The 25,517-nt window shown below is 55.0% G+C and overlaps 1 protein-coding gene across 1 annotated transcript in view; it reads left to right on the plus strand.

Moving 5' to 3' along the window:
• The window catches only part of LOC140188920 (echinoderm microtubule-associated protein-like 3), an 89,846-nt gene that overhangs the window by 50,898 nt on the left and 13,431 nt on the right, over positions 1-25,517 (plus strand). Inside the window, exons 9-23 of the mRNA XM_072245572.1 lie at positions 3,434-3,462; positions 4,751-4,783; positions 5,964-6,087; positions 8,019-8,168; positions 8,635-8,704; positions 8,900-9,010; positions 9,619-9,714; positions 11,874-12,008; positions 13,588-13,726; positions 15,267-15,418; positions 15,885-16,010; positions 19,058-19,189; positions 21,041-21,108; positions 21,942-22,030; positions 23,853-23,950. Coding sequence (XP_072101673.1) covers positions 3,434-3,462; positions 4,751-4,783; positions 5,964-6,087; positions 8,019-8,168; positions 8,635-8,704; positions 8,900-9,010; positions 9,619-9,714; positions 11,874-12,008; positions 13,588-13,726; positions 15,267-15,418; positions 15,885-16,010; positions 19,058-19,189; positions 21,041-21,108; positions 21,942-22,030; positions 23,853-23,950 — 1,552 coding nt within the window. The remainder of the gene's footprint in view (positions 1-3,433; positions 3,463-4,750; positions 4,784-5,963; positions 6,088-8,018; positions 8,169-8,634; positions 8,705-8,899; positions 9,011-9,618; positions 9,715-11,873; positions 12,009-13,587; positions 13,727-15,266; positions 15,419-15,884; positions 16,011-19,057; positions 19,190-21,040; positions 21,109-21,941; positions 22,031-23,852; positions 23,951-25,517) is intronic.

Below are 25,517 nucleotides of genomic sequence, written 5' to 3' on the forward strand. Positions count from 1 at the left end.
ACACACTCACTCACTCTCAGACACACACACACTCTCAGACACACACACACACTCACTCATTCTCAGACACACACACTCACACACACACACACACACACACACACTCAGACACACACACACACACACTCAGACACACACACTCTCAGACTCACACACACACTCACTCTCAGACACACACTCACACTCAGACACACACACTCTCAGACACACACACTCACACACACACTCAGACACACACACACTCTCAGACACACACACACACTCACTCACTCTCAGACACACACGCACACACTCGCAGACACACACTCAGACACACACACACTCTCAGACACACACACACACAGACACACACACACTCACTCTCAGACACACACACACACTCACACACACACACAGACACACACACACTCACTCACTCTCAGACACACACACTCTCAGACACACACACTCACACACACACACACACACTCTGACACACACACACTCTCAGACACACACACACTCAGACACACACGCACTCTCAGACTCACACACACACACACACTCCGACACACACACACTCTCAGACACACACACACACACTCAGACACACACACACACTCTCAGACTCACACACACTCACTCTCAGACACACACTCACACTCAGACACACACACACTCTCAGACACACACTCACACACACACTCAGACACACACACACTCACTCACTCTCAGACACACACGCACACACTCAGACACACGCACACTCTCAGACACACACTCACACACACACTCAGACACACACACACTCACTCACTCTCAGACACACACGCACACACTCAGACACACGCACACTCTCAGACTCACACACACACTCACTCTCAGACACACACACACACTCATACTCAGACACACACACACTCTCAGACACACATACACACTCACTCTCAGACACACACACTCACACACACACACAGACACACACACACACTCAGACACACACACACTCTCAGACTCACACACACACTCACTCTCAGACACACACTCACACTCAGACACACACACTCTCAGACACACACTCACACACACACTCAGACACACACACACTCAGACACACACACACTCACTCTCAGACACACACGCACACACTCAGACACACGCACACTCTCAGACTCACACACACACTCACTCTCAGACACACACACACACTCACACTCAGACACACACACACTCTCAGACACACATACACACTCACTCTCAGACACACACACTCACTCACTCGCAGACACACACACACTCAGACACACACACTCACTCACTCTCAGACACACACGCACACACACTCTCAGACACACACACACACTCACTCTCAGACACACGCATGCACACACGCACACACACACACACGCACACACTCTCAGACACATGCACACACACACACTCTCAGGCACACACACTCTCAGACACACACACACACTCAGACACACATGCACACACACTCTCAGACACACACACACACACTCACTCTCTGACACACACACAAGCACACTCTCAGACACACGCACACACACACATACACACACGCAGACACACACGCACACACACACACACATTCATTCACTCTCAGACACACACACACACTCAGACACAGACACACTCTCAGACACACACTCACACACAGACACACACTCAGACACACACACACTCTCAGACTCACAAACACAATCACTCAGACACACACTCACACTCAGGCACACACGCACTCTCACACACACACACTAATACACACACACACACTCAGACACACACACACTCACTCTCAGACACACCCACTCACTCACTCTCAGACACACATGCACACACACTCTCAGACACACACACACACTCACTCTCAGACACACGCGCACACACACACACATGCACACACTCTCAGACACACGCACACACACGCACTCTCAGACACACACACACACACACGCACTCAGACGCACGAGCACACACACTCTCAGACACACACACACACACTCACTCTCAGACACACACACAAGCACACTCTCAGACACAAACACTCTCAGACACACACACACACACACACACACACACACACACACCCAGACACACACGCACACACACTCTCAGACACACACACACGCTCACTCACTCTCAGACACACACACACACACACACACACACACACACACACACACAATGCTGGGGGAACTCAGCAGGTCAGGTAGCGTCCATGGAAGGGAATAAACAGTCAACATTTCGGGCCAAGACCCTTCATCAGGACTGAGAAGGAAGGGGGAAGGAGCCAGAATAAGAAGATTGGGGGTGAGGGCAAGGGGGACAAACTGCGAGGTGATAGTGTGGAACAAGCTGACAGCACAAGTGGTGCATGTGAGCTTGATTTCAAGGTTTAAGAATAGTTTGTGTCGATACATGGATGATAGGGTATGGAGGGGTGTGGTCCCAGTGCAGGTCGATGGGAGTAGGCAGTTTAAATGGTTCGAATGGACTAGATGGGCTAAATGGCCTCCACAGCTGCGACAGATTCACCACTCTCTGTCTAAAGAAATTCCTCTTCATCTCCGTTCTTAAAGAATGCCCCTCTATTCTGAGGCTGTGTCCTCTGGTCCTAGACTCCCCCACTATAGGAAACATCCTCTCCACATCCACTCTATCTGTGTCCTCTGGTCCTCGACTCCCCCACTACAGGAAACATCCTCTCCACATCCACTCTATCTGTGCCCTCTGGTCCTAGACTCGCCCACTATCGGAAACATCCTCTCCACATCCAGTCTATCTGTGCCCTCTGGCCCTATAGGAAATATCCTCTCCACATCCACTCTATCTGTGTCCTCTGGTCCTAGACTCCCCCACTATAGGGAACATCCTCTCCACATCCACTCTATCTGTGCCCTCTGGTCCTCGACTCCCCCACTACAGGAAACATCCTCTCCACATCCACTCTATCTGTGCCCTCTGGTCCTAGACTCCCCCACTATCGGAAACATCCTCTCCACATCCAGTCTATCTGTGCCCTCTGGCCCTATAGGAAATATCCTCTCCACATCCACTCTATCTGTGTCCTCTGGTCCTAGACTCCCCCACTACAGGAAACATCCTCTCCACATCCACTCTATCTGTGTCCTCTGGTCCTAGACTCCCCCACTCACATTCTACATTCACGAGGCTGTGCTCAGGATGGGCTTGGATTAACAAGGAGAGGCTGAGCAGGAGGAGGCTGTTTTCCCTGGAGTGTAGGAGGCTGAGGCGTGACACTCTGCAATTTTATATGAAGTCACGAGGGTGAACACAGAATGCCGTTGTGGGAATCGGGATTTCCAGCACGGAGCTGAAGGAGCGAGTGGCCTGCGTTGTGTCCGATGGACATGTTAGATTGTCCGCACGCTGCCCCCACGCTAACCCGTCTCTTTCTCCCTCTCTACAGTCGGAACAAGGAACCGCCCCAGAGCCCAGGTGAGGATTTGTCCTAACCGCTCCTTCCCCTGCTTCCCACTCGTGGACCCGCGATCCGGGCATGACTGGGCTGGAGGGGCCGAATGGCCTCTCCTCGAGCCTGGGCTTGGTGCGATGGGGAGGGCTGCCGGTCAATGGTAGTGGCTGGAGGAGGGGAGGAAGGGGTGTGGGTTGATGGGGGGGAGGGTGGGGCCAGGGTGGTTGGAGGGGAGTCAATCTATAAAGCTGGAAGTGGGTTGGTGTGGGATGCAAAGGAGGGTTGGCAGAGATGGATCTTCACCCTGTGGGAGGGGCGGAGAGGAGGGATCTTCGCGGTGCGTGAGGGGCGATGAGGTGGGTACTCTGCACCAGGGAGGGGTGTAGAGGAGGGATGTTCGTGCCGTGTGTGTGTGTGTGTGTGTGTGTGTGTGTGTGTGTGTGTGTGTGTGTGTATGTGTGTGTGTGGGCAGTGAGCAGGGGGTCTTTACGCTCTGGGACAAGCGAGGTGAAGGGATCTTTGCACTCTGGGCGAGGCCTTGTGGAGGGGGTTCCCTATTGCAGGAGGGAGCTGTACACTGCGGGAGGGGTGGTGAGGAGGGAGCTTCACAGTGTGGGGAGGGGTGGTGAGGAAGGAGTGCTGTGGGAGGGGTGAGAAGGGAGTTTCAGGCTTGGGGAGGGTGTGAGGAGGGATCTTCCGGCTGGGGAGGGATTTTCAGGCTGGGCAGGGTGTGAGGAGGGATTTTCGGGCTGGGGAGGGATTTTTGGGCTTGGAGAGGGTGTGGGGAGGGATTTTCAGGCTGGGGAGGGATTTTTGGGCTTGGGGAGGGGGTGGGGAGGGATTTTCGGTCTGGGGAAGGATTTTCAGGCTGGGGAGGAATTTTCAGGCTGGGGAGAGGGTGAGGAGGGATTTTCGGACTGGAGAGGGATTTTCAGGCTGGGGAGGGGGTGGGGAGGGATTTTTGGGCTTGGGGAGGGTGTGAGGAAGGATTTTCAGGCTGGGGAGGGATTTTTGGGCTGGGGAGGGGGTGAGGAGGGAGCTTCGGACGGGAGGGATTTTCAGGCTGGGGAGGGGGTGAGGAGGGATTTTCGGGCTGGGGGAGGGTGTGAGGTGGGATTTTCAGACTGGGGAGGGGGTGAGGAGGGATTTTCAGACTGGGGAGGGATTTTCAGGCTGGGGAGGGATTTTCCGGCTGGGGAGGGGGTGAGGAGGGATTTTCAGGCTGAGAAGGGATTTTCGAGCTGGGGAGGGATTTTCAGACTGGGGAGAGAGTGAGAACTGAGGACTCAGCTGGGTGTTATTTCCTTGCAGTGACCACATCCCGCCGTGGATTCTACAATCAGGGTGAGGACCAGGCTGAGTGGGTAACATCTGAGAGCAAAGGGTTAAAACCGGCCGAGATCCACTCTGCCACGGTGGGGGGTGGGTGGTGGGTAATGCAAGCAGGCAACCTTCCCTTCATCTGAGGCGGGGGTCATGAGAGGGAGGGGTGTAGGGGCCGGAGGAGGTTACAGAGACATGGAGGGGTGTAGGGGCCAGAGGGGTTACAGAGACAGGGAGGGGTGTAGGGGCTGGAGGGGTTACAGAGACAGGGAGGGGTGTAGGGGCCGGAGGGGGTTACAGAGACATGGAGGGGTGTAGGGGCCAGAGGGGTTACAGAGACAGGGAGGGGTGTAGGGGCCGGAGGGGGTTACAGAGACAGGGAGGGGTGTAGGGGCTGGAGGGGTTACAGAGACAGGGAGGGGTGTAGGGGCTGGAGGGGGTTACAGAGACAGGGAGGGGTGTAGGGGCTGGAGGGGGTTACAGAGACGGGGAGGGGTGTGGGGGCTGGTGGGGGTTACAGAGACAGGGAGGGGTGTAGGGGCCGGAGGGGGTTACAGAGACAGGGAGGGGTATAGGGGCTGGAGGGGGTTACAGAGATGGGGAGGGTGTTACAGGGACAGGGAGGGGTGTAGGGGCCAGAGGGGGTTTCAGAGACAAGGAGGGGTGTAGGGGCCAGAGGGGGTTTTAGAGACGGGGAGGGGTGTAGGGGCCAGAGGGGGTTTTAGAGACAGGGAGGGGTGTAGGGGACAGAAGGGGGTTACAGAGACAGGGAGGGGTGTAGGGGACAGAAGGGGGTTACAGAGACAGGGAGGGGTGTAGGGGCTGGAGGGGTTACAGAGACAGGGAGGGGTGTAGGGGCTGGAGGGGGTTACAGAAACGGGGAGGGGTGTAGGGGCTGGTGGGGGTTACAGAGATGGGGAGGGGTGTAGGGGCCAGAGGGGGTTACAGGGACAAGGAGGGGTGTAGGGGCCAGAAGGGGTTTTAGAGACAAGGAGGGGTGTAGGGGCCAGAGGGGGTTTTAGAGACAGGGAGGGGTGTAGGGGACAGAAGGGGGTTACAGAGACGGGGAGGGGTGTAGGGGACAGAAGGGGGTTACAGAGACGGGGAGGGGTGTAGGGGACAGAAGGGGTGACGGACAGGTGACCACGGGCAGACGCTCGATCCTTGCTTTGAGCCCGGTCCCCTCATCTCGCCCCTGCAGAGGGCGTTTCCATCAAGGTGTTTCTGCGGGGACGGCCCATCACCATGTACGTCCCACTCCAGTTCCCCAACTACGACGAGCTGAGGATGGAGCTACCAGCCGAGAAACTCAAACTGGACTGGGTGTATCCTTCCGAGCATCGTGGGGGTGGGGGGCTAAGGTTTGTGAAGAGGTAATCATCAGGGCTGGAGGAGGTTACAGAGGACAGACTGCTAAAAGACGACAAGGGGTGGGGGCAGGGGACAGAGAGGAGTGGTTCCCAGAAGTTAGGGAAGTCACAGTCTATGCCATCTTGGTTGAAGACCGCTCAAACAGACTATGAGGCATAGTTCCTCTAATCTGTGGCTCGTCCCAACTGGGCAGTGGAGGAAACCATGAACAGATGTGTCCGTGTGGGAATGGGAAGTGGAATTAAAATGAGAAGTGCCATGAAAGTTGGCAGCAGGATTAAAATCAGACCTCTTCTCTCTTCCACCAGTCACCTCCCAGCTTCGCACATCATCCCCACCTCCCTACCTTCCCCCTCCTCTCATCTGGATCGACAAATCACCACCCAGGTTTGGAAAACAGTGAAATCATCGGACGAAGTCAGCATGGATTTGTGAAATGAAAATCATGTCTGATGAATCTCATAGAATTTTTTGAGGATGTAACTAGTAGAGTGGATAGGGGAGAACCAGTGGATGTGGTATATTTGGATTTTCAAAAGGCTTTTGACAAGGTCCCACACAGGAGATTGGTGTGCAAACTTAAAGCACACGGTGTTGGGGGTAAGGTATTGATGTGGACAGAGAATTGGTTGGCAGACAGGAAACAAAAAGTGGGAATAAACGGGACCTTTTCAGAATGGCAGGCAGTGACTAGTGGGGTACCGCAAGGCTCAGTGCTGGGACCCCAGTTGTTTACAATATATATTAATGAGTTGGATGAGGGAATTAAATGCAGCATCTCCAAGTTTGCGGATGACACGAAGCTGGGCGGCAGTGTTAGCTGTGAGGAGGATGCTAAGAGGATGCAGGGTGACTTGGATAGGTTAGGTGAGTGGGAAAATTCATGGCAGATGCAATTTAATGTGGATAAATGTGAGGTTATCCACTTTGGTGGCAAGAACAGGAAAACAGATTATTATATGAATGGTGGCCAATTAGGAAAAGGGGAGGTGCAATGAGATCTGGGTGTCATTATACACCAGTCATTGAAAGTGGGCATGCAGGTACAGCAGGCGGTGAAAAAGGCGAATGGTATGCTGTCATTTATAGCGAGAGGATTCGAGTACAGGAGCAGGGAGGTTCTACTGCAGTTGTACAAGGCCTTGGTGTGACCACACCTGGAGTATTGTGTGCAGTTTTGGTCCCCTAATCTGAGGAAAGACATTCTTGCCATAGAGGGAGTACAAAGGAGGTTCACCAGATTGATTCCTGGGATGGCAGGACTTTCATATGATGAAAGACTGGATCGGCTAGGCTTATACTCTCTGGAATTTAGAAGATTGAGGGGGAATCTTATTGAAACGTATAAAATTCTAAAGGGATTGGACAGGCTAGATGCAGGAAGATTGTTCCCAGTGTTGGGGAAGTCCAGAACGAGGGGTCACAGTTTGAGGATAAAGGGGAAGCCTTTTAGGACCGAGATGAGGAAGAACTTCTTCTTACAGAGAGTGGTGAATCTGTGGAATTCTCTGCCACAGGAAACAGTTGAGGCCAGTTCATTGGCTATATTTAAGAGGGAGTTAGATATGGCCCTTGTGGCTAAAGGGATCAGGGGGTATGGAGGGAAGGCTGGGGCAGGGTTCTGAGTTGGATGATCAGCCATGATCATACTGAATGGCGGTGCAGGCTCGAAGGACCGAATGGCCTACGCCTGCACCTATTTTCTATGTTTCTATGTCTCTAGATTCTCACATTATTCCCGGTTACTCTCCACCCCTCTCCCCTCACCAGGATCCACCAATCACCTCCCAGTTTCTCGTCATTCCTATTTCTCTCCCCGCTAGTCTGGATACGCTGTTTCTGCCTGACTGTCTTCCGCCGTCTGTTCACCTTAACCGGAGCGTAGTTATGGTTACCGCGGCCGAGATTCGCGGGACAACCTGCACCTCCTGCCGTCGGGCGAGGTGGTGTACTTCATCGCCTGCGTCGTGGTCCTCTACAGCATCGAAGATCAGACTCAGCGCCACTACCTCAAGCACACTGACTGCGTCCGCTGGTGAGGGCGGCCATCGGTGGCTCGGTCAGCCCAGCCAAGGGCACCACCGTCTTGGGCAGGGCGGGGCGAATCGTGCACTTTAGAGTGCAAACGATCGGGGTTCAATTGCCTCCGCTGCCTCAGGGCTGAGGGGGGGGGCACCTTGTCTGCCCCCGCTGCCAATGGCCAGCTCCTTTGTGGACTCTGAGGGAGGGTTTGAAGTGGGTGTCCAGCTATCCTGGAGATGTGCAGGGACAGGGCGCTGGGGTCTGCATGAGGGAGGGGCCTTGGAATGGTTTTCAGGATCGTTGAGGATGCGGGGAGACAGGTTCCGGCCAGTGGGAGTGGATGGGAAGCGGGTATGTTGGGATTTGGCGGGGGTTCGGGCTGATTCTCAGTTTGGGGTTTGCCTGGGACAATCTCTCCACCCCTCACCCCCCACACGCACTCACTTCCTCTCTCTGTCTCACCGCCCACCCCCCCTCAGTCTGGCTGTCCACCCGGACGGAGTGCGCATCGCTTCTGGTCAAGCCGCAGGAGTTGACAAGGACGGCAAGGTGCGGAACGTGAGCTGACCTCTGACCTTTCACCTCGGCGACGGCGTGGAAGGTCACCGGGGTGTGGGGGAGGAGGGGTGGAGAGGGGGAGAAGGGTGAGGGATGGGAGAGAAGGGGGAGCAGGGGTTTGGGGAGGGGGCCCTTAGCAGCGCTGTGGCCGATCATTTGTGCTCTGTCCCCCCACCTCACCTCCAGCCGCTCCTGCCGTGTGTGCACATCTGGGACTCGGTCACCCTCCAAACACTACAGCACATCGGACTGGGCAGCTTCGAGCGAGGAGTTGGGTCCCTCGCCTTCTCCAAGGCCGTGAGTTCTCTCCACCCTCCAACACTGTCCTCTCCCCACCCTTCTCCCCCTCCTCTCTCACTCTCTCTCTCCCCACCCCTCTCTCTCCTGACACACACTACCCTATCCAGCCTTGTCTCCCCACCCAACCCAACTAGCTGCCTTCTCTTCCTCTCTCCAACTCATCCCCATTCATCGTCTCGCTCTGTCCCTCCATGTGTCTCCTTCTTTTCTGAGTCACTACTTTAAAGGCCTCTCTCCCTCTCTCCCTCCCTCCCTCCCTCTCTCCCTCTCTCTGTGAAGAGCAGGGCTATCTATATCATCGTCTCTCCACTCTCCCCATCCACCCCTCCATGACCCACTACTCCCCTCTTCTTACCGCCCCTCCCTCTCTTTCATACCTTTCCCCTCCCTCCATCTCCCCTTCCCCCTCTGTCTGATCGTCTCCCTCCCTTTCCCCTCCCTCCATCTCCCATTCCCCCTCTCTCTGGTCGTCTCCCCTTCCTCTTCCTCTCCCTCCTTCTCCCCGCGCCCCCTCTCCCTCCGTCTCCCCCTCACTCCCTCATGCCATCTCCCTCCTCTCTCCGCCCACCCTCTTGTTTCACGCCCCCTCCCGGCCTCCGTTCCAGGACAAAGGAGCCTTCCTGTGTGTCATCGACGACTCAAGCGAGCACCTGATGTCCGTGTGGGACTGTACCCGCGGAACGAGACAGGCCGAGACCAAGGTGAGAGCCTCTGGGATTGAGGAGCCGAGACGGGGGTGGGGGTGGGGGGCAGTCTCCTTCCCCCTCGCTGACGCCGAGCAGTGGGCTGGATTTACTCCTTCCTGAATCCTCGGCGGCCGAGTGCCCACGGGAGCCATTCTCATTGGGGGGGGGGGCGCGTGTGGTGGCTCCACCCTGGCCTGTGCCCCTGGGGTGGCTGGAGAAGTCAAAGATGTGCCAGATGCCACCGTAGCGGGCGGTTAGTGTGACGATGTTACAGACTGGAGTTCAATTCCGACATCCTCTCTGAGAAATTTGTACGTTCCTTCCCTCTGGCGCGTGGGTTTCCTCCCGCAGTCCGCAGGCCTACCCATTAGAAGGTCCAGCCAGAGACTCATTCCACCGAGATGCAACACAGAGCGTCATAGGAAGTCATTCCTGCCTGTGGCCATCAAACTTTACAACTCCTCCCTTGGAGGGTCAGACACCCTGAGCCAATAGGCTGGTCCTGGACTTATTTCCATCTGGCATAATTTACATATTACTATTTAACTATTTATGGTTTTATTACTATTTAATTATTTATGGTGCAACTGTAACTAAAACCAATTTCCCCCGGGATCAATAAAGTATGACTATGACTATGAATTGGTCATGGTGAGCTGTCCCGGGGTTAGGCTGCACTGCAAAATCCTTGGGTGGGAAGGACCTGTTTTTATGTCTAAATAGATAGATAGATAGATAGATAGATAGATGGAGAGAGAGAGAGAGAGACAAATAGAAAGATGAATAGATAGATAGACAGATGGATGAATAGGCAGACAGAGAGATAGATAGGTAGAGAGAGAGACAGAAAGACAGATGGATAGACAGATATATTGCTAGATAGAGAGATAAAGAGACAGATAGACAAATAGCCAGATGAATAGATAGATAGAGAGACAGATAGATAGAAAGATAGAGAGACAAATAAACAGATGGACAGACATAGATAAATAGATAGAGACAGGTGGATAGATAGCCAAATAAATAAACAGATAGAGAAACAGATAGACAGAGAGATGGCTAGAGGGATAGTATACAGGCAGATAGATGGGATAGACAGATAGATAGATAGACAGATGGATAGATAGAAAATCAGTCAGTCCTTATAACCTCAGCTCTCCTTTGCAGACAGTGTCCTGGTGAGTCTCGTCTGCATTCTCCCCCTTGCTGCCCCACCCTCCCTATAGTGTGGAGACCAGAAGAGCACGCTGTACTCCGACTGTGGTCAGACTGACATTTTGTACACTGTACTCTGAATGTGTTCAGAATGACATTTTGTACACTGTACTCCAACTGTGGTCAGACTGTGGTCAGTACTGTCTCAGTACTTTTATATTTGTGTACTGTAGCACTTTGTTTATTCCCAGTTATTTTTTAAATAACACTATTCTTCGCATTTCTGGTCAGATGCTAAATGCATTTCATTGGCTTTGTATTTGTACTCGGCACAATGACAATAAAGTTGAATCTAATCTAATGACATTTTGTACCATACTCTGAATGTAGTCAGACTGACATTTTCTACACTGTTCTCCAACTGTTGTCAGACAGTTTTGTACACCATACTCCCCATTCTCCCATGGTCCACTCTCCTCCCCTATCAGATCCCTTCTTCTTCATCCCTTTACCTCTTCCACCAATCACCTCGCAGCCTCTTACTTCATCACCCACCTTCCCCTCTCCTGGTCTCACCCATCACCTGCCAGCCCGTGCTGTTTCCCCCTCTCGACCGCCTTCTGCCCCCTTCCTTTCCAGTCCTGAAAAGGGCTCTCGGTCCGAAACGTTGACCGTCGATTCCCCTCCATAGGTGTTGCCTGACCTGCAGAGTTCCTCCAGCGTTTTGTGTGTGCGTGTCTCGGGAACCGAGCAAAGTCTCAGGGGATGGGGTCCGACTAAAGTAAAAGAGTCTGGAGCCTTAGAGGGCTGAAGGAGGCCCTTTGGCCCATTGTTCTCATTCTGACCAGCCGGTGTCCATCTGTACCACCACGAGGGGACAAGGCTTGTTTCCGGAGGGGGAGGACGGAAAGAAGGGGGAGGGAAGCATGTCGCCCAGTCGGGGGATTCGCGGGATGGCTAGCAGGGCCGATTGGGAGCGTGCCAACACTGACCGTCTCCTCCCCCTGTCTGGCCCGCAGGCCACCAACGAGGCAGTGCTGCAGGTGGAATTCAATCCGACAGATTCCTCCTGCATTGTGTCCTGCGGCAAGTCGCACGTCTACTTCTGGACCTGGAGCGGGTCCAGCCTCACCAAGAAGCAGGGGATCTTCGGGGTGAGTGGGGTGGGGCTGGGCGGGGAGGGGGGTGGTGGTGAGTGGCACTTCAGCAGCGGGACGCTATCAGGATCAGATACGCTCCCCGCGACGACTTGACGACGCGGTTAGGCGGGTCCCAAGGAGGTGCTGCTGGTGGGGAGCGTCCTTCGTGGTGGGCGCCGCCGTTCGAGGACGTCCTCATTGGCGGCAGAGCTGGCTCAGCCCGCGGCCCTCCGCGACGGAGCCTCCGCCCCAGGCGGAGACGCGAGCGGTCAGAAGGCTCTCCGCGGAAACCCGCCGGCCTCGTCATTGCCATGCTGATTCCCCTCAAGCTCCGAGTGAAGCCGAGCCAAGCCATCTTCGTGGCTGCATCAAGATGTTGGGCCCAGGTTAGACCCTCTGAGGCGCCGACTCGCAGTCACGAGCAGGGTTTAGTGCCACTGGCAAGCGGTGAAATTTGTCGTTACGCAATTCATAACAAAGAAAAAATGAGAATTACAGTGTTGTTGCCAAGTTTGCAGACGGTACAAAGATTGGTGGAGGGGCAGGTAGTGTTGAGGAAACAGGTAGGATGTAGAGGGACTTGGACAGATTAGGAGAATGGGCAAGGAATGGCAAATGAAATACAATGTTGGAAGATGCATGATCATGCACTTTGGTAGTAGAAATAAACGTGCGGACTATTTTCTAAATGGGGAGAAAATCCAAAAATCTGAGGTGCAAAGGGTCCTAGTGCAGATCACCCTGAAGGTTAACTTGCAGGTAGAGTCAGTGATGGGGAAGGCAAATGCCACGTTAGTATTCATTTCGAGAGGTCTAGAGTATAAGAGCAGGGATGTGATGCTGAGGCTTTATAAGGCACTGTTGAGGCCTCACCTTGAGTATTGTGAACAGTTTTGGGTTCCTCATCTAAGAAAAAGTGCTGGCATTGGAGAGGGTCCAGAGGAGGTTCACAAGGATGATTCCAGGGATGAAAAGGTTATCATACGAGGAACGTTTGATGGCTCTGGGTCTGTACTCACTGGAATTCAGAAGGATGAGCGGGCATCTCATTGAAGCCTTTCGAATGTTGAAAGGCCGAGACAGAGTAGATGTGTAAATGATGTTTCCCATGGTGGAGGAGTCTAGGACAAGAGGGCACAGCCTCAGGATAGAGGGGTGTCCATTTAAAACAGAGATGCAGAGAAATTTCTTCAGCCAGAGGGTGGTGAATTTGTGGAATTCGTTGCCACATGCAGCTGTGGAGGCCAGATCGTTGGGTGTAATTAAGGCAGAGATTGATAGGTTCTTGACTGGACATGGCATCAAGGGTTACGGGGAGAAGGCCGGGAACTGGGGTTGAGGAGGAGATTTTAAAAAAGGATCAGCCATGATTGAATAGTGGAGCAGACTCGATGGGCCAGATGGCCTGATTCCGCTCCTATGACTTGTACGTCATGAAATTTTATATTTTTTGCGGCAACGGTACATAAAATTACTGCAGTACTGCGCGGAGGTCTGATTCGCCGAGCTCCTCGCCTGCTTCATTCCGTGCTGGCGGTCGATGCCCCCGGGGAGGGTAACTGAACCTGTCCCCCCCCCCACCCCGTTTCTGCAGAAGTACAAGAAGCCAAAGTTCATCCAGTGCTTCGTGTTCATGCGGACCGGCGAGGTGCTGACTGGCGACTCTGAGGGGAACATCCTGGTGTGGGGCAAGGCAGCGGCCGACATCAAAACTCTGGGCAAGGGGGCGAAAGGTAACCGGGCGCCCCGGGGGGGAGTGGGGGTGAGCGGGGGGAGGGACTGAGTGAGGGCAAAGGAAGTAGGGGGGCGAGGGATGTGGGAAGGAGGTGGAGGAGGAGCAGTGAGGGAGGGTGGAGGGAGGGAGAGGATGCTAGGAGGTAGGGGCGGTTAAGAGGGAGTACCACACGGTGGGAGGGATGGGGAGGAGAGAGCGCCACAGTGAGCTCCGGGCGGTTAACAGGGCACGCCGTGAGAAGGGAGCGCCGCACTACGTGATGGGGGGAATGAGGCGGGAGGGGGATCAGGGAGGGAATGAGGTGGGAGGGGGAGTGGAAGGGGAAGGAACAAGGATGGGGGCATTAGGAAGGAGGGGAAGCAAAAGGGGTTAACAGCGGGGGGGATGAGGGGAGGGTTGGTGAGGAGGGAGCGACTCACTGTGGGGGTGGGTCTGTGAGCAGGGAGCGTCACACCAAGGGAGGGTTGGTGAGGAGGGAGTGTCTCACTGAGGGAGGGTAGGTGAGGAGGGAGTGTCACACTGAGGGAGGGGGTGAGGAGGGAGTGTCACAGTTTGGGAGGGACGGTGAGGAGGGACTGTCTCACTGAGGGAGGGGCGGTGAGGAGGGAGTGTCTCACTGAGGGAGGGGTGGTGAGGAGGGAGTGTCACACTGAGGGAGGGAGGGAGGTGAGGAGGGAGTGTCTCACTGAGGGAGGGGCGGTGCGGAGGGAGTGTCTCACTGAGGGAGGGTCGGTGAGGGGGGAGTGTCACAGTTTGGGAGGGACAGTGAGGAGGGAGTGTCTCACTGAGGGAGGGGCGGTGAGGAGGGAGTGTCTCACTGAGGGAGGGTGGTGAGGAGGGAGTGTCTCACTGAGGGAGGGTGGTGAGGAGGGAGTGTCACATTGAGGGAGGGTCGGTGAGGAGGGAGTGTCTCACTGAGGGAGGGTCAGTGAGGAGGGAGTGTCATGGTTTGGGAGGGACGGTGAGGAGGGACTGTCTCACTGAGGGAGGGGCGGTGAGGAGGGAGTGTCTCACTGAGGGAGGGGTGGTGAGGAGGGAGTGTCACACTGAGGGAGGGAGGGAGGTGAGGAGGGAGTGTCTCACTGAGGGAGGGGCGGTGCGGAGGGAGTGTCTCACTGAGGGAGGGGCGGTGAGGAGGGAGTGTCACAGTTTGGGAGGGACGGTGAGGAGGGAGTGTCTCACTGAGGGAGGGGCGGTGAGGAGGGAGTGTCTCACTGAGGGAGGGTGGTGAGGAGGGAGTGTCTCACTGAGGGAGGGTGGTGAGGAGGGAGTGTCACATTGAGGGAGGGAGGTGAGGAGGGAGTGTCTCACTGAGGGAGGGGCGGTGCTGAGGGAGTGTCTCACTGAGGGAGGGTCGGTGAGGGGGGAGTGTCACAGTTTGGGAGGGACGGTGAGGAGGGAGTGTCTCACTGAGGGAGGGGCGGTGCGGAGGGTGTGTCTCACTGAGGGAGGGAGGTCAGTGAGGAGGGAGTGTCTCACTGAGGGAAGGGCAGTGCAGAGGGAGTGTCTCACGCTGACTCTCCCTGTCACCCGAGCAGAGACCTATCAGATCGCCCGCCAGGTCAGGGCCCACGAGGGCAGCATCTTCACCCTGTGCGTCCGCGGCGACGGTGCCCTGCTGAGTGGAGGCGGCAAGGACCGGAAGGTCATCCTGTGGGGGGAGAACCTCAGCCCCCAGGGCGAGACCGAGGTGAGCGAGGGGATTGAGGTGGGAGGGAGGCGAGGCGGGAGTGTAGGTGGGCTAGGTGACGATAGGGAGGGGGTGATGGTGTGGATGAGTTTCAGGGTGCTGTGGGTGGGAGGGGTATGCAGGGGGCATCGTCACTGCCCCGTTCTGAAGACCCCCCCCAGCCTTTCGGGGTGGTGGAGGTGGGGAGAGTCTGCCTGGGGAGGGGTGAGGTGTGTCCACTCGGTGACCACCCCCGTCCCATGACGAGGTCAGAGCAGAGCGAGTGGGAGGGAGGGGAAGGGAGTGAGAGGAGGTGCAAATGGGTGGGGGGGCTTTCTATCCCTCTTGGTGACCCCCCCCCCCAACCCCGTCCTGTGACCCAGGTCACGGACTGGTTCCAGGAAGCTCCGGAGGGGCAGGGAGGGCGGAGGGCTCTGGGGTGCATGGGGATATGATCCTCCCGGTAACCGTCCCGTCCCGTGCGCAGGTCCCGGAGTGCTTTGGGGCGGTGAGGACGTTACTGGAGGCTCCGGCTGGGCAGCTGCTAATCGGAACCACGAAGAATGCCATCCTGAGCGGGGGTCTGGAGCAGCCCCTCACCCCCATCGTACAGGTCAGTCGGTAGGGGTGGGGGTCACCCATGTGGTAGAAACCACCTCCACTCCCCCAAACATTCCTCCCCCACATCCCCCCCTACTCCTCCCCCACCAATTTGACCCCCCCATTTCCCCTCCTACCTACCCCCACCAAACTCCCCCTCCACTCCGCCCCCGCCCCCCGGCCTCTCCCTGTCCTGGAGGCAGCCAAAGTTGCTCCGTGATTCGGGAAGGGCATCGGGGACTATCCTGGGAACGATAGGCCGGCGAGTCTCACAGCAGTGGGGGTGGGGGGGAGGAAACCGTCGCGGGGGATCCCTGGGGATGGGATTTCGGAACGCCGAGAGATGCTCGGTGCAGACAAGACCGTGTTGTGCTCATGAGGAGCGGACGAGGATGACTGATGAAGGTAGAGCTGTGGATGTTGTCTACGTGGATCTTAGTACGGCGTTTTTCACAAGATCCCTCATGGAAGGCTCATCCAGAAGATCAAGATGCATGGGATTCAGAATGGGCTTGTCCACAGAGAAAACAGAGTAGTGGTCAATTGGGATTTACTCTGGCTGGACGATCCAAACTGGGGCCTCTACTTTATTTAAAGACGTATGAAGTTGTAAAAGACTTTGGTGAGGCCTAATTTGGAGTATTGTGTGCACTTTTGGTCACCTACCTACAGGGAAGACGTAAACAAGATTGAAAGATTGCAGAGAGAATTTACCAGGATATTGCCGGGACTGGAGGACCTGAGTTATTGGGAAATGTTGAATAGGTTAGGACTTTATTCACTGGGAGTGTGTTAGAATGAGGGAAGATTTGAGAGAGGTACACAAAATTCTGAGGGGTATAGATAGGGTAAATGCAAGCTTTTTCCACCGAGATTGGGTGGGATTACATCTAGAGGTTGTTTGTTAAGGGTGAAAGGTTGAAAAGTTTAAGGGGAACCAGAGGGACAATTTCTTCACTCAGTGCAAGTGGAACGAACTCCCGGTGGAAGTGATTTCAACATTGAAGAGAAGTTTGCAAAGGTACATGGATGGGAGCGGTCTGGAGGGCTTTGATCCAGGTGGGGCGCTGATGGGAGTAGGTAGAATAGCAGTTCGGCATGGACTAGATGGGCCGAAGGGCCTGTTGTGTCCTGTGACTCTCTGACTTGGATGAAAACGTAGATCAGGAAGGGCGACACGGTAGTGTAGTGGTCAGTGATTAAAGCTCGCGGTTCGATTCCCCCTCGCCGCCTCTGAGGAATCTACACGCTCTCTCCCCGTGACCGCGCGGGTTTCCTCCGGGTGCTCCGGTTTCCTCCCACACAGTCCGAAGATGGGTTCAGAGGTCCCGTGGTTAGGCTAGGCTTAAATCGATGGGTTGCCCAAAGGGCCAGAAGGGCCCGTTTTGTTCTGCATCTCCAAAGGAACGTTTGTAGACGACTCCAAGACCGGCAGAGCTGCTGACAATGTGGGGGGCTGTCAGGGAACGCAGTGGGATATAGACTAGAATCAGGTTCGTCATCACTGACCTACGTCGTGAGATTCATATAATTAGATGAGATTAGATTCAACTTTATTGTCATTGTGCCGAGTACAGATACAAAGCCAATGAAACGCATTCAGCATCTGACCAGAAATGCAAAGAACAGTGTTATTTCCAAAATAACTGCGAATTTTAAAAAAGTGCTACAGCACACAAATATGAAAGTACTGAGATAGTACAACACGGATGCGATACTGCTCAGGGCTGTGATAATAATGAATAATTAATACAAAAAGAGGAAAAAGTAGTGAGGTCGTGTTCACGGGTTCAGTGTCCATTCAGAAATCTGACGGCAGAGGGGAAGAAGCTGTTCCTGAATTGTCCAGTGTGTGTCTTCAGGCTCCTGTACCTCCTCCCTGATGGTAGCAATGAGCCGAGGGCCTGTCTTGGGTGATGGGGGTCCTTAATGATGGATGGTGCCTTTTTGAAGATGTCCCCGGTGCTGTGGGAGGCTGGGGCCCACGCTCAGTTGAAGACGTGGGCAGAGGAATGGCAGAAGGGGCATCTTCCACCCGCCATTCCTCCGCCTGAACCTGGGCACCAGCCGCCCCAGTGTCGAGATCATCTTCAAAAGGTGATGCACTTGGGGGGGGGGCGGGTAGGGGGGGAAGGTTCAAATGTAAAGGGGAGGTAGGACCCTTAACAGCACTGAAGAACAGAAGGATCATTGGGGGTTGTGGGGCACGGTGGGGTAGTGGTTAGCACAACGGTTTACAGTCCAGGAGACCCGGGTTGAATTCCCGTCACTGCCTGTAAGGAGTTTGTACGTTCTCCCCGTGACCGCGTGGGTTTCCTCCGGGTGCTCCGGTTTCCTCCCGCAGTCCAAAGGAGCTACCGGGGTCCTGAATTAAACCAGGGTACTGCTGGGAGGCCCAGCTCGAAGGGTCTCTGTATCTCAATTTTCTTTTTGAAAAGTGGCTTGATAGATTGGCGGGCTTTCACCGGTCGGTACGCTGAGTGCAAACACCGGGAAGTCACTCCACAGCCGTGTGCAACTTCGGCCAGGCTGCACTCGGGAGTATCGCGTGCAGTCCTGCTCCACCCGTTACAGGACGGACACTGAGGCTCGGGAGAGGCTGCAGAAAGAGGTTCACCAGGATGCTGCCTGGATTAGAGAGCGTGCGCTCTCACGAGAGGCTGGACGAACTCTGGATTGGCGGAGCAGAGGGGAGACCTGATAGTTAGAGGGGAGGTTGGATTGGAATTTATAAGACTATGAGAGGCTTTGACAGAGTAGACAGGTGGAATCTTCTTCCAAGGGTTGTAGTGTCTAAGACCGGAGGGCGTGTATTTAAAGTGAGGGGGGGTAAATTTAAAGGAGATGAGAGGGGCAGGTTTTTCCCACAGAGAGTGCTGGGGGTGCTGGTGTAGGTGTTTAAAGGACTGTTACACAGGCCAGTGGATACGGACATTCTGCAGGACGAAGGGATTAGCTTCATTTGGCATTCTGTTCAGCATGGGTGTGATGGGCCGAATGGCCTGCTCCTGTACTGTTGCACGTTTCCTAATCCACGCTCTGTGTTCCCGGTGTCCGCAGGGTCATACGGACGAGCTGTGGGGATTGGCCACCCACCCGTTCCACGACCTGTTCCTCACCTGCGCGCACGACAGGCAGGTGTGCGTGTGGAACCACGAGCAACACACACTGGCCTGGAGCAGGACGCTGGAGGTGAGTACAAACCCTGACCCCCCCCCGACCCCTGACCTGAGATGTGGGGGCTTCATCCCTCACCCCAACCAAACACCTCTCCCCATCTCTGTAACCCCCTCCGGCCCCTACACCCCTCCCCGTCTCTGTGACCCCCTCCGGCCCCTACACCCCTCCCTGTCTCTGTAAACCCAATCCAGCCCCCACACCCCTCCCTGTCCCTGTAACCCCCTCCGGCCCCTACACCCCTCCCTGTCTCTGTAACCACCTCCAGCCCCTACACCCCTCCCTGTCTCTGTAACCCCCTCCAGTCCTTACACCCCTCCCTGTCTCTGTAACCCCATCAAGCCCCTACATCCCTCCCTGTCTCTGTAACCCCCTCTGACCCCTACACCCCTCCCTGTCTCTGTAACACCCCCTCTGGCCCCTACACCCCTCCCCGTCTCTGTAACCTCCTCCAGCCCCTATACTCCTCCGTTTTGGTGAAGGGTGGGGGAAGGGGGCATTCAGGGCTTTGATGTTCTATCATCCTTTCACTGGGGGCTCTCGGATTTTATTGTGGTTATTATTCTATGCTGGTTGTTTCGTGGGTGTCTGTGAAGAGTAAGAATTTCAGGTTGTATACTGTATATATTCTCAGATGTTAAAGTCTCAAAATAAATATCTACAACCCTCCTCAACATTCAAAAACAGAACTTCAAAGCAAATTTATTATCACAGTACAAATATGTCACCATACACAACCCCAAGATTCATTTTCTTGCGGGCATACTCAAGTCCATAGAATAATAACCACAACAGGATCAATGAAAGACCAAACCAACTTGGGTGTTCGACCAACATGCAAAAGAAAACAAACTGCACAAATGCAAAAAGAAGGAAATAATAGTAATAAATAAATAAGCAATAAATATCGAGAACATGAGATGAAGAGTCCTTGAAAGTTGTCCTAGATTGTGGGAACGGTTCAGTGTTGAGGTGAGTGAAGTTATCCGCAGTTGTACAGGGCCCTGGTGAGACCACACCTGGAGTACTGTGTGCAGTTTTGGTCTCCAAATTTGAGGAAGGACATTCTTGCTATTGAGGGAGTGTAGCGTAGGTTCACAAGGTTAATTCCCGGGATGGCGGGACTGTCATATGTCGAAAGATTGGAGCGACTGGGCTTGTATACTCTGGAATTTAGAAGGCTGAGAGGGGATCTTACTGAAAAATATAAGATTATTAGGGGATTGGACACGCTGGAGGCAGGAAGCATGTTCCCATTGATGGGTGAGTCCAGAACTGGAGGCCACAGTTTAAGAATAAGGGGTAGGCCATTTAGAACGGAGTTGAGGAAAAACATTTTCACCCGGAGAGTGGTGGATATGTGGAATGCTCTGCCCCAGAAGGCTGTGGAGGCCAAGTCTCTGGATGCTTTCAAGAAAGAGTTACATAGAGCTCTTAAAGATAGCGGAGTGAAGGGATATGGGGAGAAGGCAGGAACGGGGTACTGATTGCGGATGATCAGCCATGATCACAGTGAATGGCGGTGCTGGCTCGAAGGGCCGAATGGCCTACTCCTGCACCTATTGTCTATTGTCTATTATCCACTCCGTTTCAGGAGCCTGATGGTTGAGGGGTAATAACTGTTCCTGAACCTGGTGGAGTGAGTCCTGAGGCTCCCTCCTGATGAGGGGTGGGTAGTGAGGAGGGAGGAGTGATGAGGAGGGAGGGGCCGATCATGACTGGCTGAAGTTCAGTGTGGTAGACTCATGTCCCCAGGGTGTAAACGCCGCGAACGCGAGTCCCTGGCGGCGGCATGCTGTACGTTACCGGCCAGAGTTTACACGATACCAGACGTACAAGGGAACTAACCTACCCACCCTTCCACAGGGGACGGGGCTTTGTGCCAGCTTTCACTGCAGTGGCTCGGTGGTAGTGGTCGGACTCCAGGACGGAAGGTAACTCCCCGCCATTCACCTCTCACACTACCCCCCCCACCCCGGGAATGCGAGCGCTCGGCTGCACTGACCTCCCCACCGCCCCCCCGTAACAGTCAAACGCTCACGGATCTCGCTCCCATCCCGTGGGTCTGATAGAGAGGGGCAGCCAGTGTCACTGCTGTGTCACTGAGGGAGACGAGGGGGAGGGTGTCAGTTCCTGGGAGCCCTCTGTGAGGGAAGGGGCGGGAGGGAGGGGGAGTGAGGTTATTTAGAGGGGGAGGATAGGGAGGGGGGTTGCTTATTCTTCTCTCACCTCCCAATGAAATGGTGTCTATCTCTACCTGCTCCCACTCCACCCTGTCCCCTCTTTCTCTCCCTCCCTCTCCCTCAACCCCCAACCCCCTCTATCCCCTTGCTCCCTCCCCATTCCCCCTCTTTCCCTCCCCATTTCTCCCACCCCCTCCCTCATCCCCCTAACCCCCCTCCATCCCCCTCTCCATCCCCTCTCTCCTTCCCCATTCCCCCTCTTTCCCTCTGCATTTCTCCCACCCCTGTCTCCCTCCCCATTCCCCCAACCCCTCCCTCTCTTTCCCTCTCCATTTCTCCCATCCCTCTCCCTCATCCCCCAACCCCCTCCATCCCCCTCTCGCCCTCCCCATTCCCCCTAACCCCCCCTCTCTCCCTCATCTCCCAAACCCCCTCCATCCCCTCTTTCCCTCCCCATTCCCTCTCTTTCCCTCTCCATTTCTCCCACCCCTCTCCCTCATCTTCCAAACCCTCTCCATCCCCTCCCTCTCCCACACATCTCTGCTTCCTCCTCTCCTCCTTCCCCACCCCCCCCGGCGTTTCAGGTGGGTGGTGTTGGACTGCCAGACAAAGGAGGACGTGTGGACTTCAGTCGATGGTAACGAGCAGCTGTCGGTGGTCCGGTACTCCCCAGGTAACCTCCTACCCCCCCCCACCTTGTCTGTGGTCACGTCGGAGGGACGGGCTGGAGGTGGGGAATGAGACTGGGTCGGCAAGGGTCCTGGGGCTGGGGGGGGGGCTCTCTCGAGGAGGAGGATCAGTGTACACACAATTCCCCCCCCCCCCGCACAGCAGGGGTGGTGGAGGGGCTGAACTGAACTGGCCTGGAGTATCATGTACACAGTGAGACTGCAAAGTCAGATCGGACGCTGGGGATCCTGTGGCGAGGAAGTTTCTCATACTTTCCCAAAGGCTCCCCACCATCCACATGGCTCACATCAGGCGTATGATGGGACTTTCCCTACTTGCCTGGATTAGTTAGTCCATGCATTCCACATCCACCACATTACCTTTCCTCATTCTACAAGGCTCCAGACTCTCCACTTGTTTGAGTTAGTCCATGCACTCCACACCAGCCACATTACCTTTCCCCGTTCTACAAGGGTCCAGACTCTCCACTGTTTGAGTTAGTCCATGTATTCAACATCAACCACAGTACCTTTCCCTGTTCTACAAGGCTCCAGACTCACCACTGTTTTAGTTAGTCCACATACTCCACACCTGCCACATCACCTTTCCTCATTCTACAAGGGTCCAGGCACTCCACTGTTTGAGTTGGTCCATGTACTCCACATCCACATTACATTTCCCCATTCTACAAGGCTCCAGACTCTTCACTGTTTGAGTTAGTTCATGTATTCAGCATCCACCTCAGTACCTTTCCCTGTCCTACAAGGGTCCAGACTCTCCACTGTTTGAGTTAGTCCATGCACTCCACACCTGCCACATCACCCTTCCCTGTTCTCCAAGGGTCCAGACCCCCACGTTCCATGCACTCCACACCCGCCACTTTACATTTCCCCGTTCTACAAGGGCCCAGACGCTCCACTGGATGAGTTAGTCCATGCACTCCACATCCGCCTTATTACCTTTCCCCATTCTACAGGGGTCCAGACTCTCCACTGTTTGAGTTAGTCCATGCACTCCACATCCACCTCATTACATTTCCCCATTCTACAAGGTGTTAGGGAAGTAGGGAGTTGCAGGAGGATAGATTAGGAGAATGGGCAAAGAAGTGGCAGGTGGAATATAATGTATGGTCATGCACTTTGGTAGAAGGGCTATTTTCTAAATGGGGAACAATTTGGAGGTGCAAAGGGACTTGAGAGTCCTCGTGTAGGATTCCCTAAAGGTTACCTTGCAGGTAGAGTTGGTGACAGGGAAGGCAAACACAAAGTTAGCATACATTTTGAGAATTAAACAGTCCCATCACCTCCCTCAAGTTTCTACCCCTCACCCACACGCACAGGGGGTGAAAATGACAGAGGCTGGTTAACCCACTAACCTCACAGTCGCTGGGATGGGGAAGGGAACCAGGAGGCCCCGGGGGAAACTCACAATAGTCAGAGGGAGAATGTCCCAACGCTGTACACAAACGCAGACACACTCGCAGAGAGCATCGCACGTCAGGACTGAACTGGGGGCTCTGGAGTCAGGAGGCGCGGTTCCCCCCGGCAGCGGGACAGGGGGGAATGGGGGATGAATGAGGCCAAATGTCCCCCCCCCCCCATTGCTGCCTCTCCCTGCTCCTGAACCCCCGGCGATCCCTCGTCAGGGAGTGAGTTCCCCCAACCAAAATGGCAGACCACCCAGCGCAGTTGTCTGTATTTATCTTATGACTTGGATGTGACACACTGTACGTTCTGCGTCCCCGAGGAGCGACGTTTCGCTCAGCTCTGCGTGTGTGCACAGTTAGCGGACGACAAGCCTGAACCTCCTCTCCGTTCCTCCGGCAGACGGGAACTTCCTGGCAGTGGGCTCCCACGACAACTATATTTACCTGCACACCGTGAGCGACAGCGGCCGGAAGTACTCACGCTACGGCAGGTGTATGGTGAGTGGCGAGCCGGGCCGGAGCCCGCCACGGCGGCGGAACTCTGCAGGGGCGGCGGGGGGGAAAGGAGGGGCGGGAGAGGGAGGGATGGGTGGCAACAGGGGTGATGGGAGAGGGGGGATGAATGAGAGACGGGCAATGATGGGGAGGCAAAGAGAGAGGGGTGACTAGAGTGGGGAGGTGAAAGGGAGCCTCGCCCCAAGTGAGGGGAGGCAGGGAGGGTGTTTTGAACTGCAGGAGGGGAGGGAGTGCTTTGCCGTGACAGGGGCAGCGAGGAGGGAGTTCCGTAGTGTCATCAGCCCTCCGACCAGTGAGGAGATCCCACAGCTTGCTGTGAGATGGGGTGGGGAGGGCAAGGACCAAAATTACCCCTCCTCCCTCCCTCCCCCAATCACAAAGAGGAACGAGGAAACCCTCACTTCGGCCATTATTCCTCTGGTGGGATCCTGCTACATCACCCGGGAGCAGCGGACCGCTCGGCCGGCAGCGGTGGCGGGATTATGGTCCGCTGCCCGTGCTACAGCAGAGAAACAGGCTCTTCGGCCCGATTGGTGCCACATCCTCGCTGCTAGCCCCAGTCGGCCCATAATCCCCCACCCCAAGCCCCTCCCTCCACCCAAATGCCTCCTGTGCCTGCCTCAGCTGCTTCCTGCAGCTACTCACCACCCTCTGCGTAACCTCCCTGGCCTCGTTCAAATCTCTCCCCTCTTATCCTGAGCTCAATGAGCTGACTGTTGAAGGCCAGCCTGCTAATTGCACCCTTCGCTGCCCCGTCTGCCTTCGGAGAACCGTACGTTTGTATTCCCAAAATCCACAACGCTCCGCAGTGCCCTGCCGTTCTCTATATAAACCATAGATCACAGCACAGTACAGGCCCTTCAGCCCACAATCTCGTGCCAACACCTTAACCCACTCCAAGATCAGTTTAACCCTTCCCTTATACTTTATTGTCGCCAAACAATTGATACTAGAGCGTACAATCATCACTGCGATATTTGATTCTGCTCTTCGTGCTCCCTGGAGTACAAATCGATAGAAAATGTTCAAAATTTAAATTATAAATCATAAATAGAAAATAGAAAAATGGAAAGTAAGGTAGTGCAAAAAAACCGAGAGGCAGGTCCAGATATTTGGAGGGTACGGCCCAGATCCGGGTCAGGATCCGTTCAGCAGTCTTATCACAGTTGGAAAGAAGCTGTTCCCAAATCTGGCCGTATGAGTCTTCAAGCTCCTGAGCCTTCTCCCGGAGGGAAGAGGGACAAAAAGTGTGTTGGCTGGGTGGGTCATGTCCTTGATTATCCTGGCAGCACTGCTCCGACAGCGTGCGGTGTAAAGTGAGTCCACGGACAGAAGATTCGTTTGTGTGATGCACTGTGCTGTGTTCACGATCTCCTGCAGCTTCTTCCGGTCTTGGACAGGACAACTTCCATACCAGGTTGTGATGCACCCCAGAGGAATGCTTTCTCGGGCCTTCCACATGGCCCTCCGTTTTTCCACCATCCCTGTGCCTACCTCATCGTCATCACGTGCCACACTCTGCCAGAGCCTCGGCGGCCGCTTTCTCCTA

This window comes from Mobula birostris, chromosome 28 (genome assembly GCF_030028105.1).
Source record: "Mobula birostris isolate sMobBir1 chromosome 28, sMobBir1.hap1, whole genome shotgun sequence".
NCBI lineage: Eukaryota > Metazoa > Chordata > Chondrichthyes > Myliobatiformes > Myliobatidae > Mobula > Mobula birostris.